Source organism: Pogona vitticeps, chromosome 5 (assembly GCF_051106095.1).
Source record: "Pogona vitticeps strain Pit_001003342236 chromosome 5, PviZW2.1, whole genome shotgun sequence".
NCBI lineage: Eukaryota > Metazoa > Chordata > Lepidosauria > Squamata > Agamidae > Pogona > Pogona vitticeps.
In genome coordinates, this window is record NC_135787.1 from 30,957,920 (window position 1) to 30,976,388 (window position 18,469).

Genomic DNA, 18,469 nt, shown 5'->3' on the forward strand with positions numbered 1-18,469 from the left:
TTCCGTGTACATAACCCCCCAATGTATAAAATGATCTCTTAATTTTGACCCTTGATGGAGGTGGAGGAGCAGCTAATGGCCAACTGCTCTTCCACCTCCGTCTCCTGCTGCTGCTGCTATCTCCGCTGCCCACCCAGTCACCTTCTCCAGTGAAACTGCCAGGGCTCACCTCGCTGCCTTGTCCCCTGCCCCAATGAGACGTTTGCTGGAGAGGTGATCCGGCTGCAACAGCTGAAGGAAGAGGTGCCTGAGCGCATGCACGACTGCCTCCTTCCTTGTATAAAATGTATAAAATTTTATTTTAGGGGAGTCATTTTATACATGGAAAAATACGGTAATTGCCAGCTCTGACAACCACAGGCTTCTTATTATTCCCTAGAGGTCTATAAAGTTCTGTATGGCTCTTCAGATATTCAGGCATCAGATTCCCTCACCTGACAACACAAAAGAAAGAAAACGCTAGAGAAAATTAGGACAGCTGTTAATGAACCAACCATAAAGTCTTTCAAGAGATGTAGGTTGTTTCTTGTGTTCATTGAGTAACTGTTCTGCCTCCTCCAAAATGCTGCGGTACTCTGGAATGAGGAAGTCCATATTTCCTTCATGGGCTTGTAACTCCTTAAATAGATATTAATAAAATATAAAGATCATTAAAAGGTCAGCCCTTTAAAGCTAACAATTACAGTGAATGCTGGAAAATAAAAAAATATATATGTGGAGCCAGTAGGAACGGGAAGAAGATACACAGATAAAATCTGCCCCACTTTTTAACCAAGGTTTAAAGGTTTATTCATAATCCCTCATCTTCCATCTAAGACCACAAACTAGGGACCCTCTGCTAAAACTCTTTTTAGGAATCCCTATTAAGAATTTTTTTTGCAGTAACCTTAAAGTTGCCACAGATCAGCTTTCCAAAGGAAGCGTACCAAAGTTGCTACTCTTAGTTTCATATAATCAGTAGAATGATTTATATCAGGAATGCAGGACCTACTTGGTTTTGACTACTGTAGAGCCATACAGTCCAAAAACAGCAGTTAATTTGAACAATAAAGTTCAAAATAATGACACAGACAGGTGAGCGTAAGATAAACTTGGTTGGCTTCTGTGCCAGGTTCAGCTAAGGAATCTGTGGTCAGTAACAGGGTAAAGCTTCCACACAAAACTTTACTCCTGATACAGTAGAATCCTGTATCCACTGGATCAGTATCCACTGATTCACTTAACCACAATCACATGCAGTCAATGAAAGATCACCAGACCAGAAGCAGTTTAAACTCTGACAGATCCATTCCTTGCCTGGAGCAAAGGGGCTCAGAGAATCTAGGGCAGGATTCATACTAGCTTGGTAGAAGGGGTGAGATTCTGACACCAAAAAAAGGTCCCTCTCACCATTCAAGGAAGAAATTAATTAAAATTTAAAAGCATAGTGTTCCATGAAACTGGATCACCAGGTGCAGTATAAACTCATTCCTCGGATCTGCACCAGGTTGCAGAATGCCTGGAGCAAAGTTTCACAGAGAATTTATGACAGGACAAAAGTTCCTCTCACCACTCAAGGAAGGAATTGAATATAAACTCTACTGAGTTTGAATATAGAACCTTATTTTTAGGAGGCTTAGGTGTCCAGAAATAACACTTGTGGTGAAGGTGGGAGGCATCAGACCATAAAGTCTCAAACAGAAGGATCACCAGAAGGTGTATATGCCTGACACTACATGGCAATAATCACATTCACATAACTTTCATTGTTCTTCTGTGTTTCATTGTTGTTCATGTTTTATTATGCCTGATTCATAAACTTTAAACAGTGTTAAAACCATAATATTTGCTCCATGAAACTGGATCAACCAATGCAATTTAAACTCTGGCAGATCCATTCCGATAGTCCAGACCAGATTTTCAGAATGCCCAGGCCAAAGTTGCACAGAGGATAGCAGGATTCATACTAGCTTGGTAGATGGGGGAAGGTTTCTGGGAGAAAAAAAGTTCCTCTTAACATACAGGTAAGGAATTAATAGATTAAACTTTAAAATCACACTTGCTATGTGTTTGCCATGTGCTGGCTACAATCTGCACTTTTCAATATCCGTTGGGGGGCTTGGAACCAATCCCCCACAGATACAGGGGTTCTACTCTATTTATAATGGACCCTATTTGACTTTTACTTGTCAATTTGTGTTACAGAAATATATATAAATGCACATAAACATTCTAAGCCTAATTTCAATTTTAATTTATAAAACAAAATTTCAAGGCTTGCTGTGAATAAATAGTATTCCAAGATACTTTTGCACCTGTGACTGCCCCGATGCTACCTTTTACAAAACATACAGGCAGTAAATAAAGTGGGAATGGTTTATACTACCTATATGCCAGTGGTGGGATTCAAATAAATTAACAACAGGTTCTATGTCCTAATGATAAATGAATGAATGAATGAATGAATGAATGAATGAATGAATGAATGCCCAGGACATTTTAAAAAAAAGGTACCACATAAACAACAGTCTTATGTGGTACCTTTAACTTGAAAAAAATCATAGTAAAATTAGGACGGTTGGGTGTTTGACTGAAGCGGTCTCACCCCAAAACTTTTTCCCTCTGTGTCCTGCACTCATGCCTTGTCAATCACCCCCCTCGCTGCCTCGAGGCCATGGGCTTTCCTCCAGTGTCCTCAAGGGCTCATCCTCCCCCCCTTTCCCCCACTGACGCCTCTGCTCTTTCCAGGGCTTTATCTCTCTCACCCACACCCCACCTCAGACGGCTCAGTGTGGCGCAGGAAGGGAGGCAGCTAATTGCACCCCTTCCCCCCGCTCGTCGCTGGTCACCGGGCCCCTCCTCCTTCATTCATCTCAGGCCAGCAAACGGTTCTAAGAACCAATAGTACATTTAGGAATCAGTTCTATAGAATAGGTGCGAACCTGCTGAATCCCACCTCTGCTATATGCCCATTATGTCAAGTATTGTCTGCTCTCACGGGGAATGAAAGTGCTAGCTATTATTAACAGCAGGCGTGCAAGATCCACAATACTACTCACCTGTATCATTTCAATTGCAGACACAAAGGATTGATTCTGGGACCTTCTGCATGTAGTCTACCACTTAATTATGACCCCTCTCTTAATTATCCTAGCTGTATTTCTCACTCAGTGTCTAGATTCTTTAAATACCAGTTTTATGTATTTGCCAACAGCATATCTATTACAGTGGTGCCTCACTTAGCGATGTTAATCCGTTCCGGAAAAAACATCGCTAAGTGATTTCATCGCTAAGTGATATGAAAAAGCCCATAGGAACGTATTAAAACGCATTTAATACATTCCTATGGGCTAAAAACTTACCTTAAAGCGAAATTCCTCCATAGCGGTGGCCATTTTGGGTGCCTCAAGCGAGGCAAAACAGCGGCGATCATTTTGGAACCACTGATCAGCTGTTTTAAAAAGTTCGCTTTGCGATCATCCCATCCCCGCGATCATCACAAAGCAAATTTTAGCCATAGGGGCCATCGCTAAGCGATCGCTCCAGCGATGGCCAAAAGTCCATTGCAAAGCGATTTCATCGCTCAGTGGAACGATCGCTAAGTGAGGCACCACTGTATTTTGAAACAACTTCTGAAAAAGAATCTCCAAACATGCAAAATAAGCAAAATTATAATAGCAAGAAGTACCATAGCAACAACGAAGCAAAGTTACCACAACAGTCCATCCATTCTACATATGAATTTGGAACCTACCGGAAACTTACCTTTAAAGCATCTATGAGTTCAACCTTTTTAGCCAACATCAGCTGGTATTCTAATTTTGGGTGGATCAGCTTTAAGGTGTGGTTCACAGATATTTCATTTATATCTAGAAGACAACCAAAAGAAAGCCACTGAATAGTGTGAACATATATACATTATATGTATATATAAATGCAACATGTGTATTGTGTTTAACAGAAAAAAGAAAATAAAATCCTTACCACATGATATGTTAAGATTAATTTTCCTTTTAGTGGCTTCTTTAGAGAGTACATCCTTCAGAATGGATATTGTGGATATATTGTCTGATTTGAAGTATCCTTCCCCTTTCCTATATAAATAATGTTGGCAATTAATCATTCAAAACAATTATATATGTAAACTGACTTCAGTGATCTAAAATGTATGTACGTAGTAATATTTACACCTTTTACATAAACAAAAACAGCCTTCCAGAAATATATCTGGAGGACTGAATGCACAAATGCGAATTCTAAAGTACAAACAGTATTTTTTTTCTAATTATCTCTGGAAGTTTATTGCTCACTGATGGAATCTTCTGAAACCCCCTATCCAGTTTTATCTGGGAACCTTAGAGAAGTTTCAGAACAGTAAGATACTATGAAACAAGTCCTGTTAAAAGCTGCAGAGCTACATTTATTTAGGACTGAGTTATATGGAGGTTGGGGGATATCCAGAGTCAAAGTAATTATAGTAATTTAACTAAACACAAAAATGGATGGGGATGTGTAAATGCAATTATTAACAAGCACTATGTTCAACTAGGATATACTTTGCCACATTTTATTTACTAACATTCAAGCAAAACTGCTTTCTTCAGTAACTGTTTCATTTTACCGGTAAGTACACTCAAGCTGTGTATCCAAAAAAGTATTCTGAAAATAGAAGCTGACGCTCTCCCCCACTGGTGTCTTTTCAGGAACTTCAGGCAAACAAAACACAACCCAGGAGTGAACTTCTGCAAAGCTGAACTGGCCTTTGAGGGTCAATGTATTCATTGGTCTGAAAAAAAAAGTATATGTTGTAAAAGAATAATCAATGTCCTGCTGGAGTAGCTGAAGTAAAAGTAGATAAAGCAAGCCACCAAGCAAGGTTCCCTTTAAGGTGTGCAACTGTAAGTATGCGTGTAACCCTGCCGTTCTGTGCAGCATTTCTCCTCCTCCTCTTACAAATAGCGATCATTTCCAGCCCCTTTAGCTCCAGTTCCAATGGAACCCTGCGGGGGGCGGAGTCATATGCACGAGGGGGGGGGGGAGCCCTGCCGAGCAGGGCTGAAAATTAGAGGGAACATTGCCACCAATCATTAAAAGTTAGTTTGATCCGTTTTATACAGAGCCATTAGATTTTCCAAGTATAGTAATTTGCTTGCTAAGCAAGATAATTTAGGATCACATTCAAGGGATTGTCTTGAAAAATTAAAATCCAGCACCACAACAGGATTCAACATTAAAATTTGCATCTTGTTTCTTTCTAATTCTTATGCTGAGCACATTTATGTGGAGCAAGTTTCAGGAAAAACAATAAAATGTTGTTACTGTTGTTCAGCAAAACTGTAAAACTATAACCTCTATTAAAAAGGTGTTCTTACATAATGCAGTAAAGCAACACAGCATATGCTGTTTGCACAGGAAACAAAAGGAAAATGAACTAGAACTTGCTTGTGGTATTATATTCCATTTTGCATTCAGTGAAATCGGTAAAGGTAGGTAGGTATACAGAAATATTCAAGCAAGCCATGAGAAAATATTAGTTCAGCAATCCTCACAGACAAGTGCTATATTAACTTAGATTTTCTATTTCACACTGTTTTGAGCTTTATTAATGGTTTAGCAGAAAAATGACATCCCTCTCTAGAGAAATGCAGCAAAAACTATGCAAATACAATATCCAGTGATATCTTACACAATTTCTACAAGCTTGATCTAGAGAAGCATCTTCTGATGAAGGTGGCTTCCTTCAGAGAAACACCTTTCTCTTATGCAATATATTAGAGAAACACTTGCCAGTCAAAGAAGTTAACATTGTTACGTTCTGCTTTTAGGCTCAGATATTTTCACTATTAGTTATGTCTGTGAGCTTTTGGCTAAGCCAGCTTGTAACTCAACAATGATCTGCAGTAGATCTGATGTACAAATGCCTTATATTCAAACAAAAGCAAGCCAGTTAATCTTAGAAACACCTGTCACGATCAATACAATGTGTCCTCTGATGAAGTGAGAGTGGCTTTATTTGGTACTGCCGAACTTGACATGTTTTTGGTTGAACTCGTGGAGTTACATACGCTTGCAGTGTTCCATACCGACCTTCAATTGAAAGAATCTGTAGTAGAAAAAGAATAAAAATAACTTTACTTTTAACTTCGGTTTTTCAAAACTACCAGTTCTAAAAAATAATTAACTACTGAAGTAGCAAAGCACATATTCTTCAGCTTCACAAAATGTCTAACCACTACCTCTAAGTAAATTTACAGTGGTGCCTCGCTTAACGACGATAATCCGTTCCAGGAAAATCGCCATTAAGCAAAAACATCGTAAAGTGAAAAAAAAAACCACTGAAACGCATTTGAAACCCCTTCAATGCATTCCAATGGGGTCAAAACTCACCGTCCAGCGAAGATCCTCCATAGGGCAGCCATTTTCACTGCCTGTCTTGCGAGGAATCCGTCCCAGAAAACAGCGGGGGGGCATTTTGTTTACCCGGTGGCCATTTTGAAACCGCCAATCAGCTGTTTTAAAATCGTCATTTTGTGAAGAATCAGGTCCCGAAGCAGGGAACCGATCATCGCAAAGCGAAAAAACCCCATTTAGACCATCGTTTTGCGATCGCAAAAAGATTGTCGTAATGCGGTTTCATCGTAATGCGGGGCAATTGTAAAGCGAGGCATGACTGTATATTGAAAAGCCTTAATTATAGGCAAGATCTAATGTTGGACATCCACTTGGGGAAGTGAAGATGAGGCCCAGCATTCTTTTCCCTGTGCACTCCAAAAACTGACTCTCAAAAGCTGAGAAATGAACTGCAGTATGTTTTCAGGCAGCTTTAAAAACTGCCAAACAGAAAAAGAAGAACATTCTATTGTGCTGGTTCTACTGTGCTGTGGCATTACAGTGCTGGATTTATGCCACCAACCAATAAGTAGTCAAGGGTATCTATTATTAAGTAACATGATAAACATGTTACAGAGCTTTTCTACAAGCAAAGAAACAATATTTTAATCTTTAATTATCCATTTCAGATGCACATTTAGAGTGTTTATTGAAAACAAAAAACCTCACACATATACCATAACTTGACACATGCTTACTCAGGTTTCATTGAGTTCAATGGGGATCATTCTACATATGTGAGTACAGAATTGTGATGATAGCACCCTGTTATCATTTTTGATTATGTAAACCAGTTAATAGTTTCTGATAACCTTTTTTGAATATTTTTAGATTGATCGTGTACTGAATCACAAAATAAAAATTGTTCAATTCACATTTCTGCTCTCAAAATATAAAAATATGATTTTCCACCTATTATTGTAAACGTTTTGTTTTCCTCATTCTTACTCTTATTGCTGCTCTACTGAATAATTTTTTAATGTTCAGTTTCAACAAAAGATTCAACTAATGTGTTAAAATCATACTATATTTTACCTTCAGTTCCAGCCTTGTAGTATTTGCTTGACACCGATATGTGGCAAGAAGAAAGTTGCCATTTGGCTGTTGAAAATGAAAATTAAAAACAGTAAACTTAGAAAACAGGAACAGAGGTTCAAAGTTATTTTTATTTACAACCAAAGCAGCCCATATCATTTTTATACTATATTTTCTACAGAACCATAGACTGGAGTTCAGATTGAAATGCACTCACCTGAAGTGGCATTCCTCAACCCTGATGCTTCCTGCAGCACCACTGCACAAAGGGCTGAAGGACCCTGCTGAATGGGGTGAGCTGTGGCATAAGGGGAATTCTCTCCCCCCCAAAAAAAAAAAAATCAGGCAAAGCCATCTTACAGGAGGTGCCTCTGTCATATTTTGGGGAGCTGTTCCTCCACAGAACAACCCACCACATTCAGCAGGGCCTCCAGCCATCAGTGTATCATGTTTAGAGGGCTGAAACAGCTGCCTTCAGGAGAAGAGGGGGGGGGGGTTCTCTCTGCTTGTCCAGTTTCATGCACCTACATCTGGATTTAATCTAGCATGTCTTGCTAACCAATTTATTATGGCACAATTGTTGATAACTATTTTATTACTATTTATGAATCAGAGTTCACTTCTTGAAACAGTGCATTCCAGCCTATAAAATGTATGGCACCATAAAAGCATTAGCGTTTAAGATGCTATAAGACTCTTAGTTGATTTTGCTGCAACACAGACTATTCCACACCAGCAACTATCAAAACAGAAAAGTTTTTTCAACTAATAGATTTGTTTCTCGTATTCCTAATTATAAATCTTGAATTGTAGAAAACATGCTCTAGAAATTGTTTTTAAAATTACAGTGTTCATTCACCCCAAAATTGCTGCGTATTTCACCTACACTTATGTGAAACATGCAACAAGTTAGTACCACATAAAACATATATAATACTGAAATAACTACCAAAGAAGTACAATGAAAAGTGAAGAAGTTGTGAAATTATAATGTTCTAATATTGTGTACATATTGGGCTGCAATTCCTTGTGCATTCATGTGGAAGTAAGCATCACTGGATACGGTGAAACTTACTTCCAAGTAAGTAAGACTAGTATACTGTTTGCGAATAACTACATATGGAATGGTCCATTCGATGTGTCTTTTGCTTAAAGGAGATCCCACCTACACCTTGTTCCCCATTTAAAACTGTGAAACCATGTCCACTTTATGTAACTACAAGCTGGCTATCAGGAGAATAATATACAAAACACTTGATCTGCAAAATCATTGTGCTCTGAGAAAGCAAAAGGATACTGGCTTTGGGACTAATCTGTTACAGCACTGCAATTATTGTTATATTTTATGAGACTTTATTGGTGCTTCCTTATAGCAGATTGCAAACACATAAAACAATATAATCACATTTATGCTGCAAGCAAACATATTAATTTGTTCCTTTAAAATGTGAGCCATAATGTGCCTTGAAAACATTTATATAAAAATCTGGTATTCATTTACTCCAGTACATTGTACTAATACTGTACTATAAAACGCTCACACCTTAGTTTTTACTATCAAAGAGTTTTAAACATTTAATCTGATAACTGCTCTTGGATTATAGAATTAAACAGGTTTTCAGCACAGTATCTAGATCTATCTAAAAGAAGAAAGAAAGAAAAACCAAGAAGTTTACATACCTCTGATTCACAGTCAACAACACTAACCACTGCTGAATTTTTATCCACATCCTTTAGGTCTATTGGAACATCACACTGTGGAAACAATCCCAGAAAATAGGAAACATTAATCTGTGAGTTCAAAGAACCCTTTCTTTAGGCTGGCTAAGAAAACTTTTGATAAAGCCAGATATTCAAAACACTGCTTATAATAGGAGCTTCTGCTCCAGTACCGTATTTGCCGGCGTATAAGATGACTTTTTTGCCCTGAAAAACATGCCTCCAAGTGGAGGGGCGCGTCTTATATGCCGGGTGCACCCAGAGCAGGGAGCACGTAGCGCAAGGAGGAAAGAGGAGGTGAACGAGGAGGAGGAGGAGGAAGAAGAGGAAGCGGCGCCTCTTCTCCCGAGGAGGCAGCTCTCAGGTGCCACATGGCCCAGCAGGAAGCAGCATGGAGAGGCGAGCCCAGCCCGGGAAGCGGGCGGAGCTCAGTCCCCACCCGATCAGTCACTTCCTCGCACAGTTGCCCACGCGGAAAGCAGCAGCAGCAGCGCCACCTCCTTCTTCCCCGTGACCTACCACCATGTTGCCCCGGCGGAGAGAAGCTGGCAAGCAAACGGCGCGTGCAACAAGCCAGCGCCGCCGCCGCGCCGGACTCCCAAGGAGACTTCCGGAGGCCGGGCGAGCGAGCAGGCGCTGGCCTCTGCCTCGGGCCAGCTGGTAGCCCGCCCCAGAAACTTGCTTTCCTTCTCCTCCCTCTTTGGCCCCTCCGGCGGGGTAAAAGGCAGAGGAAGGGGGTAGTCTTATACAGTGAGTATATAATGAACGCTATATTTTGATTGGAAATGTTGGGGTCGTCTTATACGCCGGCAAATATGGTACTTGCTTTCCCTTTGCTTTCACGTTCCTTTTTTTTTTTTTTTTTTTTTTACACTGTTACCTGTTGAATCAAGGATGGACAAACATTTCAGCCCTAAAGCAATATCCAGTGTTAGCTGGAGTGAGGAGCTGCACATGTGTACCTCGATGCACATACAATTTTCCCATGCCTGCACATAAAGGCAGGGATAGAGTGGTTTAAACATCTCATCATGGCTGCTATTTAGGAATTGTTTAGTGGTGAGGTGACAGCCTCTCACTATTCTGTAGGGGAAGATGGGATGTGCTCTCATCAGCTTCCAAGATTGTACCACGAGCACCCATGTTCCTGAGACTGCCCATTAAACTATGAATATACAGGAAAGGATTCTATTAATTGTCCATACCAATGCACATAATGTACAGCTTACAATATTATACATGCCCTAGTTTTAGAAGACCCTAGGAATTTTAAAGTGTTCTTAATAGTCACCACAACTGTCATAATATTTACCCAATGAAATAGTTGTGCAAAACTCAGCATCCATGCATAAAGTAATAAGGATGTATCTAATGTGAGAGCTTGACAAGGAACAGATAGCAGAAAGGCTGTTACCAAAACAAACTCAAACCATGCATATCAGGAAATCCGAAGGACCATAGTCAAAAGCCAAACACCAAAGGAAACCTGGCACATCTCAGTTTCCTTGAAATAGGTATCGAGCACTCAGCAATCTCCTTAAATCCTATTAATTTCAGTGATGTTTTGATATGTTTTAATATAGCCAGCCAGATACACCCACAGCAACAGAAAGGTTCTTGTAGCACTGGAGTTTTAGTGGGCTCCTAGACAGTCTACAGGAGGGCCGGCGTATTCTGCCTATGTGCAAGATTCAGAGAAAGGTCAGCACTTATCATAAAATGATTTTTCTACTTAGTGAAATAATGAAACTTTAGTATAAATTAAATCCATTCAGGAAAAGCAAGGTAACACATGTTTTAATAAACTTAAAATTTCCAAGGGCCTGCTAAATCACTCCAAACATTTCTCACCTGTAGCAAAACAGTATCAATTGCTGCCTGGACCTCTAAAACAAGGCTGTAGCTAGCATCATCTCTATTTAGTGTAAATTTATCATTTATACTGAATGTTGGGACTGCTAAAACAGCAGTGCTGGAGAAGGAGGACTGCTGGTATTTTTCGCGTTCCTGAAGCACCTTGATTTGTAACTGTTCTAATTCATTCCTGTGGCAAATAGAAAGGCGAGTAGGCATAAAGTTTATTGAGATAACAAGATCAGAGTAGCAGAATAACTTTACAGATATTAGGAAGAAAATCATAGTAGCAAACTTCTGATAAAAAAGGCTTAAAAAGCTAGAAAAATGCCAGGCCAAATGACCCCTTGCTTCTCCTCCCCAGCTTCAGAGCAAGGGTCCTGGCTTATATTAAACAACTGTTCTCTAGTATGTCTGAAATGGGGACCCCTGCCACATTGCTAGCTGATCCACCAGGAAAGTAAGCCAGGATATCATCACATCATAGTTAAATTTCCTGACCTGCCAGCTGACATTAAGTCAGAATTCCCTGGTTTTGACATAACAGGAAACTTCATTTAAAGCAGAGCATAATATGAAGTTAGTGTGTTATTGGGAAAGGATAGGGTGGTTGGAGAAACACTCAGTCTCAGAAGTCAATTCCCAGTTACATAAATCGTGGTTCATGAAACCCCATCTCCTAGCTGTCATCCGAACCAGCTGCTATATACCACCAAAAAGAAAAGAACCTGTGAGATTCATTTTAAGTCTCTAAGTGGCAGGAAGAACATCTTGTTGCACAGCAACAATTTCTAATTAGAAAGATAAATATTCTATGGAGGCTTACAGAAAAACAAATGACACAAAGAAACTTATAATTGAAATTCTAATACTATTAATGAACTTCTGTAATGCCACACAGATTCTGTTAAGCATGTAAGTCACCTACACACTGGGCACACATGGCATAGGGGTTATAAGTCTTCTGTAAGCTACCCTTGGTCCTTCTACTGGGAGAAAGGTGGGGTAGAAATTAAATAAACAAAAATAAAAGAATGACAGCCACACCTCTTTTGCATCCCAATATAACAATTATGTTACCTTAAGGATAAAACCTTGTTCTGCATCTCATGTGTCATCTTTAAGCTATCTCCTGATCCACATTCTCTATGTATAGGCTCTGTAGTCAAACCTGACACCCACCCTGAAATGCACAAATGAAAAATTATGAAAATGTTCCCAAAAGAGCATTCTTACAAAAGTATTATTGTCAGGAACTTAGCTTAAAGAGCAAGGAATTTTTACTTCCTTGGACTATAACTCCCAGAATTTTACATGCTTGCCTAAGTATTTTGGCAGCTGTATTTCTAACAAGGTAATTATTCCAAGCTCTGGGGCTGACAGGAGCCACCATGGTCTTCTTACATGCAAGCGAACAAGGTGTGGCATCACCCTCAGCAACTGATACACCTAGAAAAACTCTAGGAATTGTCAGGCCCATTAAACAAAGCAGTATGCCTTTCATCTGATGCAATAGTTTTCCTGACACAAATGAATAAACTTAGGGAATTACAGTTGGAAAACAGAACCCAGACAAATACATCTCGATAAGACTAAGCCTTGACAATTAAGGAAAAATCACAACTCAATTTGCAGGAAGAAATGTTTGGCAATTAGTTAAATTTATTATTCAGCATATTGTCTTTTCTTAGTTCCAATATAGATGAGAGCAAAGAAATTTCTGAAGGTTAGCTATTCAGCAAAGGTGACAATGACAAAGGATCTTTCGCAGACAATAGCCAGTACCAGTCAAATTAATGCTTATTAGCAATTGTACTCAAGAAGGAAATGATAAAGCCTTCTGAATATTTTATACCTTGAAAGTATATGATGAAAGTATAAAATGAAAAAAGAGATAATAGTGGAAGATGGGACACCCAATCAGCCAGCTAATTGGGGAGAGGAAAGATTAAGTATAAATAGGCATTGCTGCTAATGAAGCAAATACCTTGAAGATTAAAGGCTAAAAGGTAAAGGTTGCCCTTGACATTTAGTCCAGTCATGTCTGACTCTAGGGTGCGGTGCTCATCTCCGTTTTACAAGCCATAGAGCGAGCATTTTGTCCAAAGACAGTTTCCATGGTCACGTGGCCAACACAACTAGACACGGAATGCACTTGCGTTCCCACCGAGGTGGTACCTATTTATCTACTCGCATTTACATGCTTTCAAACTGCTAGGTCGGCAGGAGCTGGGACAAGCGACAGGAGCTCACTCCGTCGTGTGGATTCAATCTTACGACTGCTTGGTCTTCTGATCTTGTAGCACAGAGACTTCTGCAGTTTAACCCGCAGTGCACACCATGTTTTGTGTCCATGCTAATGTGCATGGACACAAAAGGCAAATCTGATGCCACAAGTTGCCATAATGAACATGGTATTTAAGATGTATAAATCAAGGAAAACTTGAAATTGTAAAAAAAGAAATAGAATGTTTAAACACTGCAACATTTAACCATGAATAAACTAATGTGTTCTAGAACAAGACATTTTCAATAAAATAATGACAAAGTGTTTCACTCTGGAAACAACAAACTCAAAAAGAAACTGCATGACTCTAATAATAAGGGAAGACATAGCACAAGCACCAAAGGGCTACGATTTAGAGTTTGACCAAACAATACTAATGAGCAACATACCCTCTCATTTTCAGCCCTGCTGGGTGGGGCTCTGCCTCTTCCTCTTGCGGCTTCACCCCAGCATGCATGTGTGACTCTGCCCCCCCCCGCACGCAGGGTTCCGTCACAACCAGAACCAAAGAGGTTGAACGCGATCACTGTGCAGAGGAAGAAACCTGTGTGGAGGGAGGCAGTGGCACGAGCATGCAGCTTAGAGGGCACCTTGCTAATGAGTCATAACCATCATTCAAGTCTATGCTTCAACCACAGATGCTAAAGAAGTACAAACTGTTCAGGGGGAAACTGGTCACACACAAAAACAGCACGTGCTGATCATCATAGGTGAAAATTAACCTGAATAAGTAGATGTTACCACTTCATCATAGCCTTCCTTGCCAACACATCCACCGTGAACAGATGTTACACTCTCTGATAAAGCCTGAAAAGACAAAAATGTCAAAGACATGTATTGCTTTTCTTGAATTCAATGTAAAATATGCAACCATTTACAGTGGTGCCCCGCTTGATGACGATAATGCATTCCAGCAAAATCTCTGTAAAGCGAAATCATCATCAAGCAAAAGTAAAAAACCCATTGAAATGCATTAAAAACCGGTCAATGTGTTCCAATGGGGAAATACCTCATCATCCAGCGAAGATTGCCCATAGAGAACCGCCGATCAGCTGTTTAAAATCGCTGTCTTCTGAAGCAGGGGTCCGGAAAGCAGCCATTTTGAGAAGGGAGGGAAGCCATTTTGCGGAGCCGGAAAGCAGCCATTTTGAGAAGGGAGGGAAGCCATTTTGCAGATCCAGAACAAAACAGGCTCCTAATCAATGTAAAGCGGATTTCCCCCATTGGAACCATTGTTTCAATATCATTGTCAGGCAATTTCAACGTCATGTGGGGTAAGCGTCTAGCGGGGCACCACTGTATTCATTAATAAGAGTAAAACAGCTGAAAGGATTGTCAATAAAAGAGTCTCTGTTCAAAGAAGTGTCCTTGGATGGTCCGGCTCTTGTAGATGCACTTTTACTCTTAATCTAGTTGCATTGTAGCCACTTAGACTTTGGAGGAATAATTATAATAAGTAAATATCTATTTATATTTTCCCCTGTTAATTAAAGATTGGAATATGAAAGACATTTTAAAAACTGGAATATGAAAGACATTTCTGCAGTAAACATTAATTATGATGATACATTTAAGTGTCACAGGCACTGGATGAGTAAAAAAAAATTGTAAGGCCTTTCATCTTGACAGCTGAAACTAGTAGATGGCATCAAAAGAAATCTAGCTAACATATAAACAACATGCCTGACACACATCCAAAAAGTTAAAAAAGGTTAGTGGTACAGTGGGCTCAAATAGTGGGTCTAATCCAACAACAGCGTTTGCAAAAAGTATGAATCAGTTGTTTGCATCCCTGTAGCGAAAAGGAAGAAAGAACATCTTGCAGAAGAATGTTTAAAGGATTGCAACTCCCATAAATGGTGTTGGATAGTTTGAGTACACCTACCAGCCTCCTGTCCCAACATGGTTTTCAAAATAAACCCTGAAGCTTTTTTCAATATCTTTGAATGAGTGGCAAGAGTATTTTAGAGTATCTATTTTAATTGTATTTTAATTGTTTTATCTTTTTATTGTATTTTTATTGTATTTTAATTATTGTAAGCCACCCAGAGACTTTTTGTAGAGTGGGCGGCATATAAGTTAAATAAATAAATAAATAAATGACTTGCTTCTAAACACTTTTCTATAAAAGAATGCATTTAATTCTAACCCTAAACCTACAGGTTAGAAAACATCAAATGACACAAATAGGGAATAAAGCATCATGTACATCCTCTGTGCACTCTTAACAAATCTGCTATCACTTGTTTCCAAACCTCTCTCCCCAAAGTAACATTTGTCATGAGGATAAAAGGGTATAAGTGCTTTCTCTTCTAGTTTTGCAAGATCTAACTCTGCTGAATCCTGTCTCAATATGACATTTTAGTAAGATGTTTCTGCTAACTTCAGAATATCAACATGAGGCAACATCTCAGACTTGTGTGCAAGAGCCAGGATGTGCAGCTACGACCTAACTGGTATTCTGACACTTGCACAGAGCCCTCATCATTCTTGTTAATCCAAAGTATGATTGAACAAATGTGATAGAAATACGTATTTACCATTCATTAGTTTTTGAAATTCAAAAAATAAAAATGAAAAAGAATATTAACAATAGTGAAACAACCATTTTTAAAACGTACATATTCAAATCTAAGAACAGGATTCTTTGAATTTTCAAAGCTGTAGATTTCTAGCATTCCGTCATCTCGACCAATGAGCAATTCTTTAACTCCATCTCCCAAAATGTCAAAGCTATCCATACATAATATGCCTAGAAAACACAAGAAACACATCAACCTCCAGTTCATTAGTAATTTCACCCTTTTTAATGTCACTGGAAATTTATAAGTCCCATTTTTCCAGTGGCTCTACACTAGCTGGGGACTAACTATTGGATTTAGTCCAAAATCTAGAAAAGGATAAAGTGTTACTTCCTTGAATATGTTTTTGTGTTGAAGTAACATGAGTTTGCAGCAACAGTTTATTAATGAATGTCATATTCACATGCAATTGTTACTCTGCAGAAGTTGTGCCATCCCCTGGGTTGTTTTAGTGTTGCCCTGGATTTTAATCATTCATCTGAATTATCTTTATTTAGTTAAGTCTTTGGTGAGAACTGCAAAGTAAAAGAAAAGCTGCCAGCTGCAATGAAAGCTATTTCATCTATATTCCACATTTTCCTATCAAATTCCAGTCAAAAAAAAGATGGATAAATTTGGCTACAATTTTTTCTTTTGAAACAGGGCCAGGATGCAACTTATACTATACCCTGGCTTCGCATAAATTCTAATATGTTGCCTATCATATAACAGATGCCTTAAATCAACACTGAATAATGATATACACTTTGGATGATTGCAATCAATCAACAAAATGGGCATTATAAGCAGAATAATTCAGTCTGGTTGCACTTTCCTTGTCCCCCAAACCTGCTGTAAATAATTGAGGAACTCTTCAGAGCAGATGAGAGAGTGCCCTACTGGAGAAACAAAATTCTTATCCAAACATATATTAGATATATTATTTTATATATCTGTTTATTTCTACTCAACCTCTCTCTCAAAATGAGCCTTTTTAAGTACCTCCAAATATATGCACAGATTAGCCTGCATTTTCCTTCCTACATCCATGCATACACACACGTACATATCTTGTCAGTCAGCAAGCAATTAAGTGGGAGCAGGGCTTTCTTCTCCCTTAGGCAAGCACAATATTTTCTTTTTCTCAGAAATAATACTGGCCATTTCTGAGCCAGGCATGGCTCAACAAATAGGAAGGTGATAAAAATAATGTATACTACATGAAACATGCAGGAGCTGGCCAGACATGGTGTGGAACTGTTTTCCCAATCCTTCTCTACATTTTCCCCAATCCTGATTTAGGAAGTACAGTGGTACCTCGCTAGAGGACGATCCCGCTGTACGACGAAACCTCAGGACGATGACTTTTTGTGATTGCTATAGCAATTCGCAAAACAGTCATTCCTATGGGGGAATTCCGCTGGATGTTGATTAGGTCCGTGCTTCGCGGACCGTTTATTTGCAAGACGATGATCTTTACAGCTGATTATCAAGTTCCTAAAATGGCTGCACTGTGTTTTCTGGACCCATGCTTCGCAGGGCAGCCATTTTAACAGCTGATCGGTGCTCGGAAAATGGCTTTCCTATCGGCGATCTTCGCTGGACAACGAGGTAATTTCCCCATTGGAACGCATTAAATGGGTTTCAATGCATTCCAATGGGGAAAGGCTTTTCGTATGATTTCGCTTAACAGTGATTTTCCCGGAACGGATTATTGTCGTCATGCGGGGCACCACTGTACAATGTAACCGACCATCCCCAGCTAGTGATGTAAATATAGGCATCATATGTGAACTGCGTGTTTGAATTGGTGGTACATTAAATTATGTTAAAAACTGAAAGTAAAACATCATTTCTTAAAAGCTGCAACTCAGACACAGTGGGTAACTCACAATTATGATTATAGTAACCCCTCTTTCTCACTACTCAATTTATAACTGTGTATGATCTGGGGAAAACATAAAAACACTTACCACCTCTTTTCTTCTCATTTCCAATTTTCCACTTTTCTACTGGAGAAACACCAGTGATCTCTACCAGACCAATTTTACCATCAGATGTTCCAAACAGAACCTCTTCACCAGAGTCACCTAAGAGTAGAAAATAAAACCATGCTATTATTAAGTAGTAGGACTCAGCAAATTAGGCTGTGTCTGAGACATTTTCTTTAATCTGACTTCTGGAAAAGTCTCATTATAGCAAAAGAAACTTCTCCATACTATTGCCACTGCTCCTAGTAAGAGAAATGAATAAGAAATCTCCAGTTACTGTAGAAATTACTTACAGCAACACTAATAACTATTAGTATTGTCCAGTTTTTATCCATGAAGAATACCCACATGGTGATTTTTATTTAAGTGAAAATATAACAGCTAATTCTGCTTACCACCATTTCCATTATTCAAAGCCAGAACAGAAGGTGGACCTGGGACTTCCATTTCGTACAGCAAATCCGATCCCTGAAGAAAATCAAATGGGAATAACTGTTAGTTCTAAGCCCTGACTTTTCCTTCATTTAACTTCAAGGAAAGGGGTAAACGTCCAAATTCAGAATTTTCTAAAAAGCAATGTGGTGTTCCTGCCTTCAGTATGGAATGAGATCAAATCCACCGTAACTAACACAGAGCTATGATCTTGATACTAC

The 18,469-nt window shown here is 39.2% G+C and overlaps 1 protein-coding gene across 2 annotated transcripts in view; it reads right to left on the reverse strand.

Annotated features, from left to right (window-relative positions):
• BBS7 (Bardet-Biedl syndrome 7) overlaps positions 1 to 18,469 on the reverse strand; it is a 32,267-nt gene that overhangs the window by 4,273 nt on the left and 9,525 nt on the right. For both annotated transcript variants that reach the window (XM_020781466.3, XM_073001702.2), the window contains 13 exons: positions 18,212 to 18,284; positions 17,799 to 17,915; positions 15,886 to 16,016; positions 13,987 to 14,071; positions 12,058 to 12,160; positions 10,975 to 11,167; positions 9,085 to 9,159; positions 7,405 to 7,470; positions 5,943 to 6,082; positions 4,601 to 4,765; positions 3,964 to 4,073; positions 3,745 to 3,848; positions 495 to 618 (listed from right to left, as the gene is read on the reverse strand). In XM_020781466.3, the coding sequence (XP_020637125.2) occupies positions 495 to 618; positions 3,745 to 3,848; positions 3,964 to 4,073; positions 4,601 to 4,765; positions 5,943 to 6,082; positions 7,405 to 7,470; positions 9,085 to 9,159; positions 10,975 to 11,167; positions 12,058 to 12,160; positions 13,987 to 14,071; positions 15,886 to 16,016; positions 17,799 to 17,915; positions 18,212 to 18,284 (1,486 nt within the window). The remainder of the gene's footprint in view (positions 1 to 494; positions 619 to 3,744; positions 3,849 to 3,963; positions 4,074 to 4,600; positions 4,766 to 5,942; positions 6,083 to 7,404; positions 7,471 to 9,084; positions 9,160 to 10,974; positions 11,168 to 12,057; positions 12,161 to 13,986; positions 14,072 to 15,885; positions 16,017 to 17,798; positions 17,916 to 18,211; positions 18,285 to 18,469) is intronic.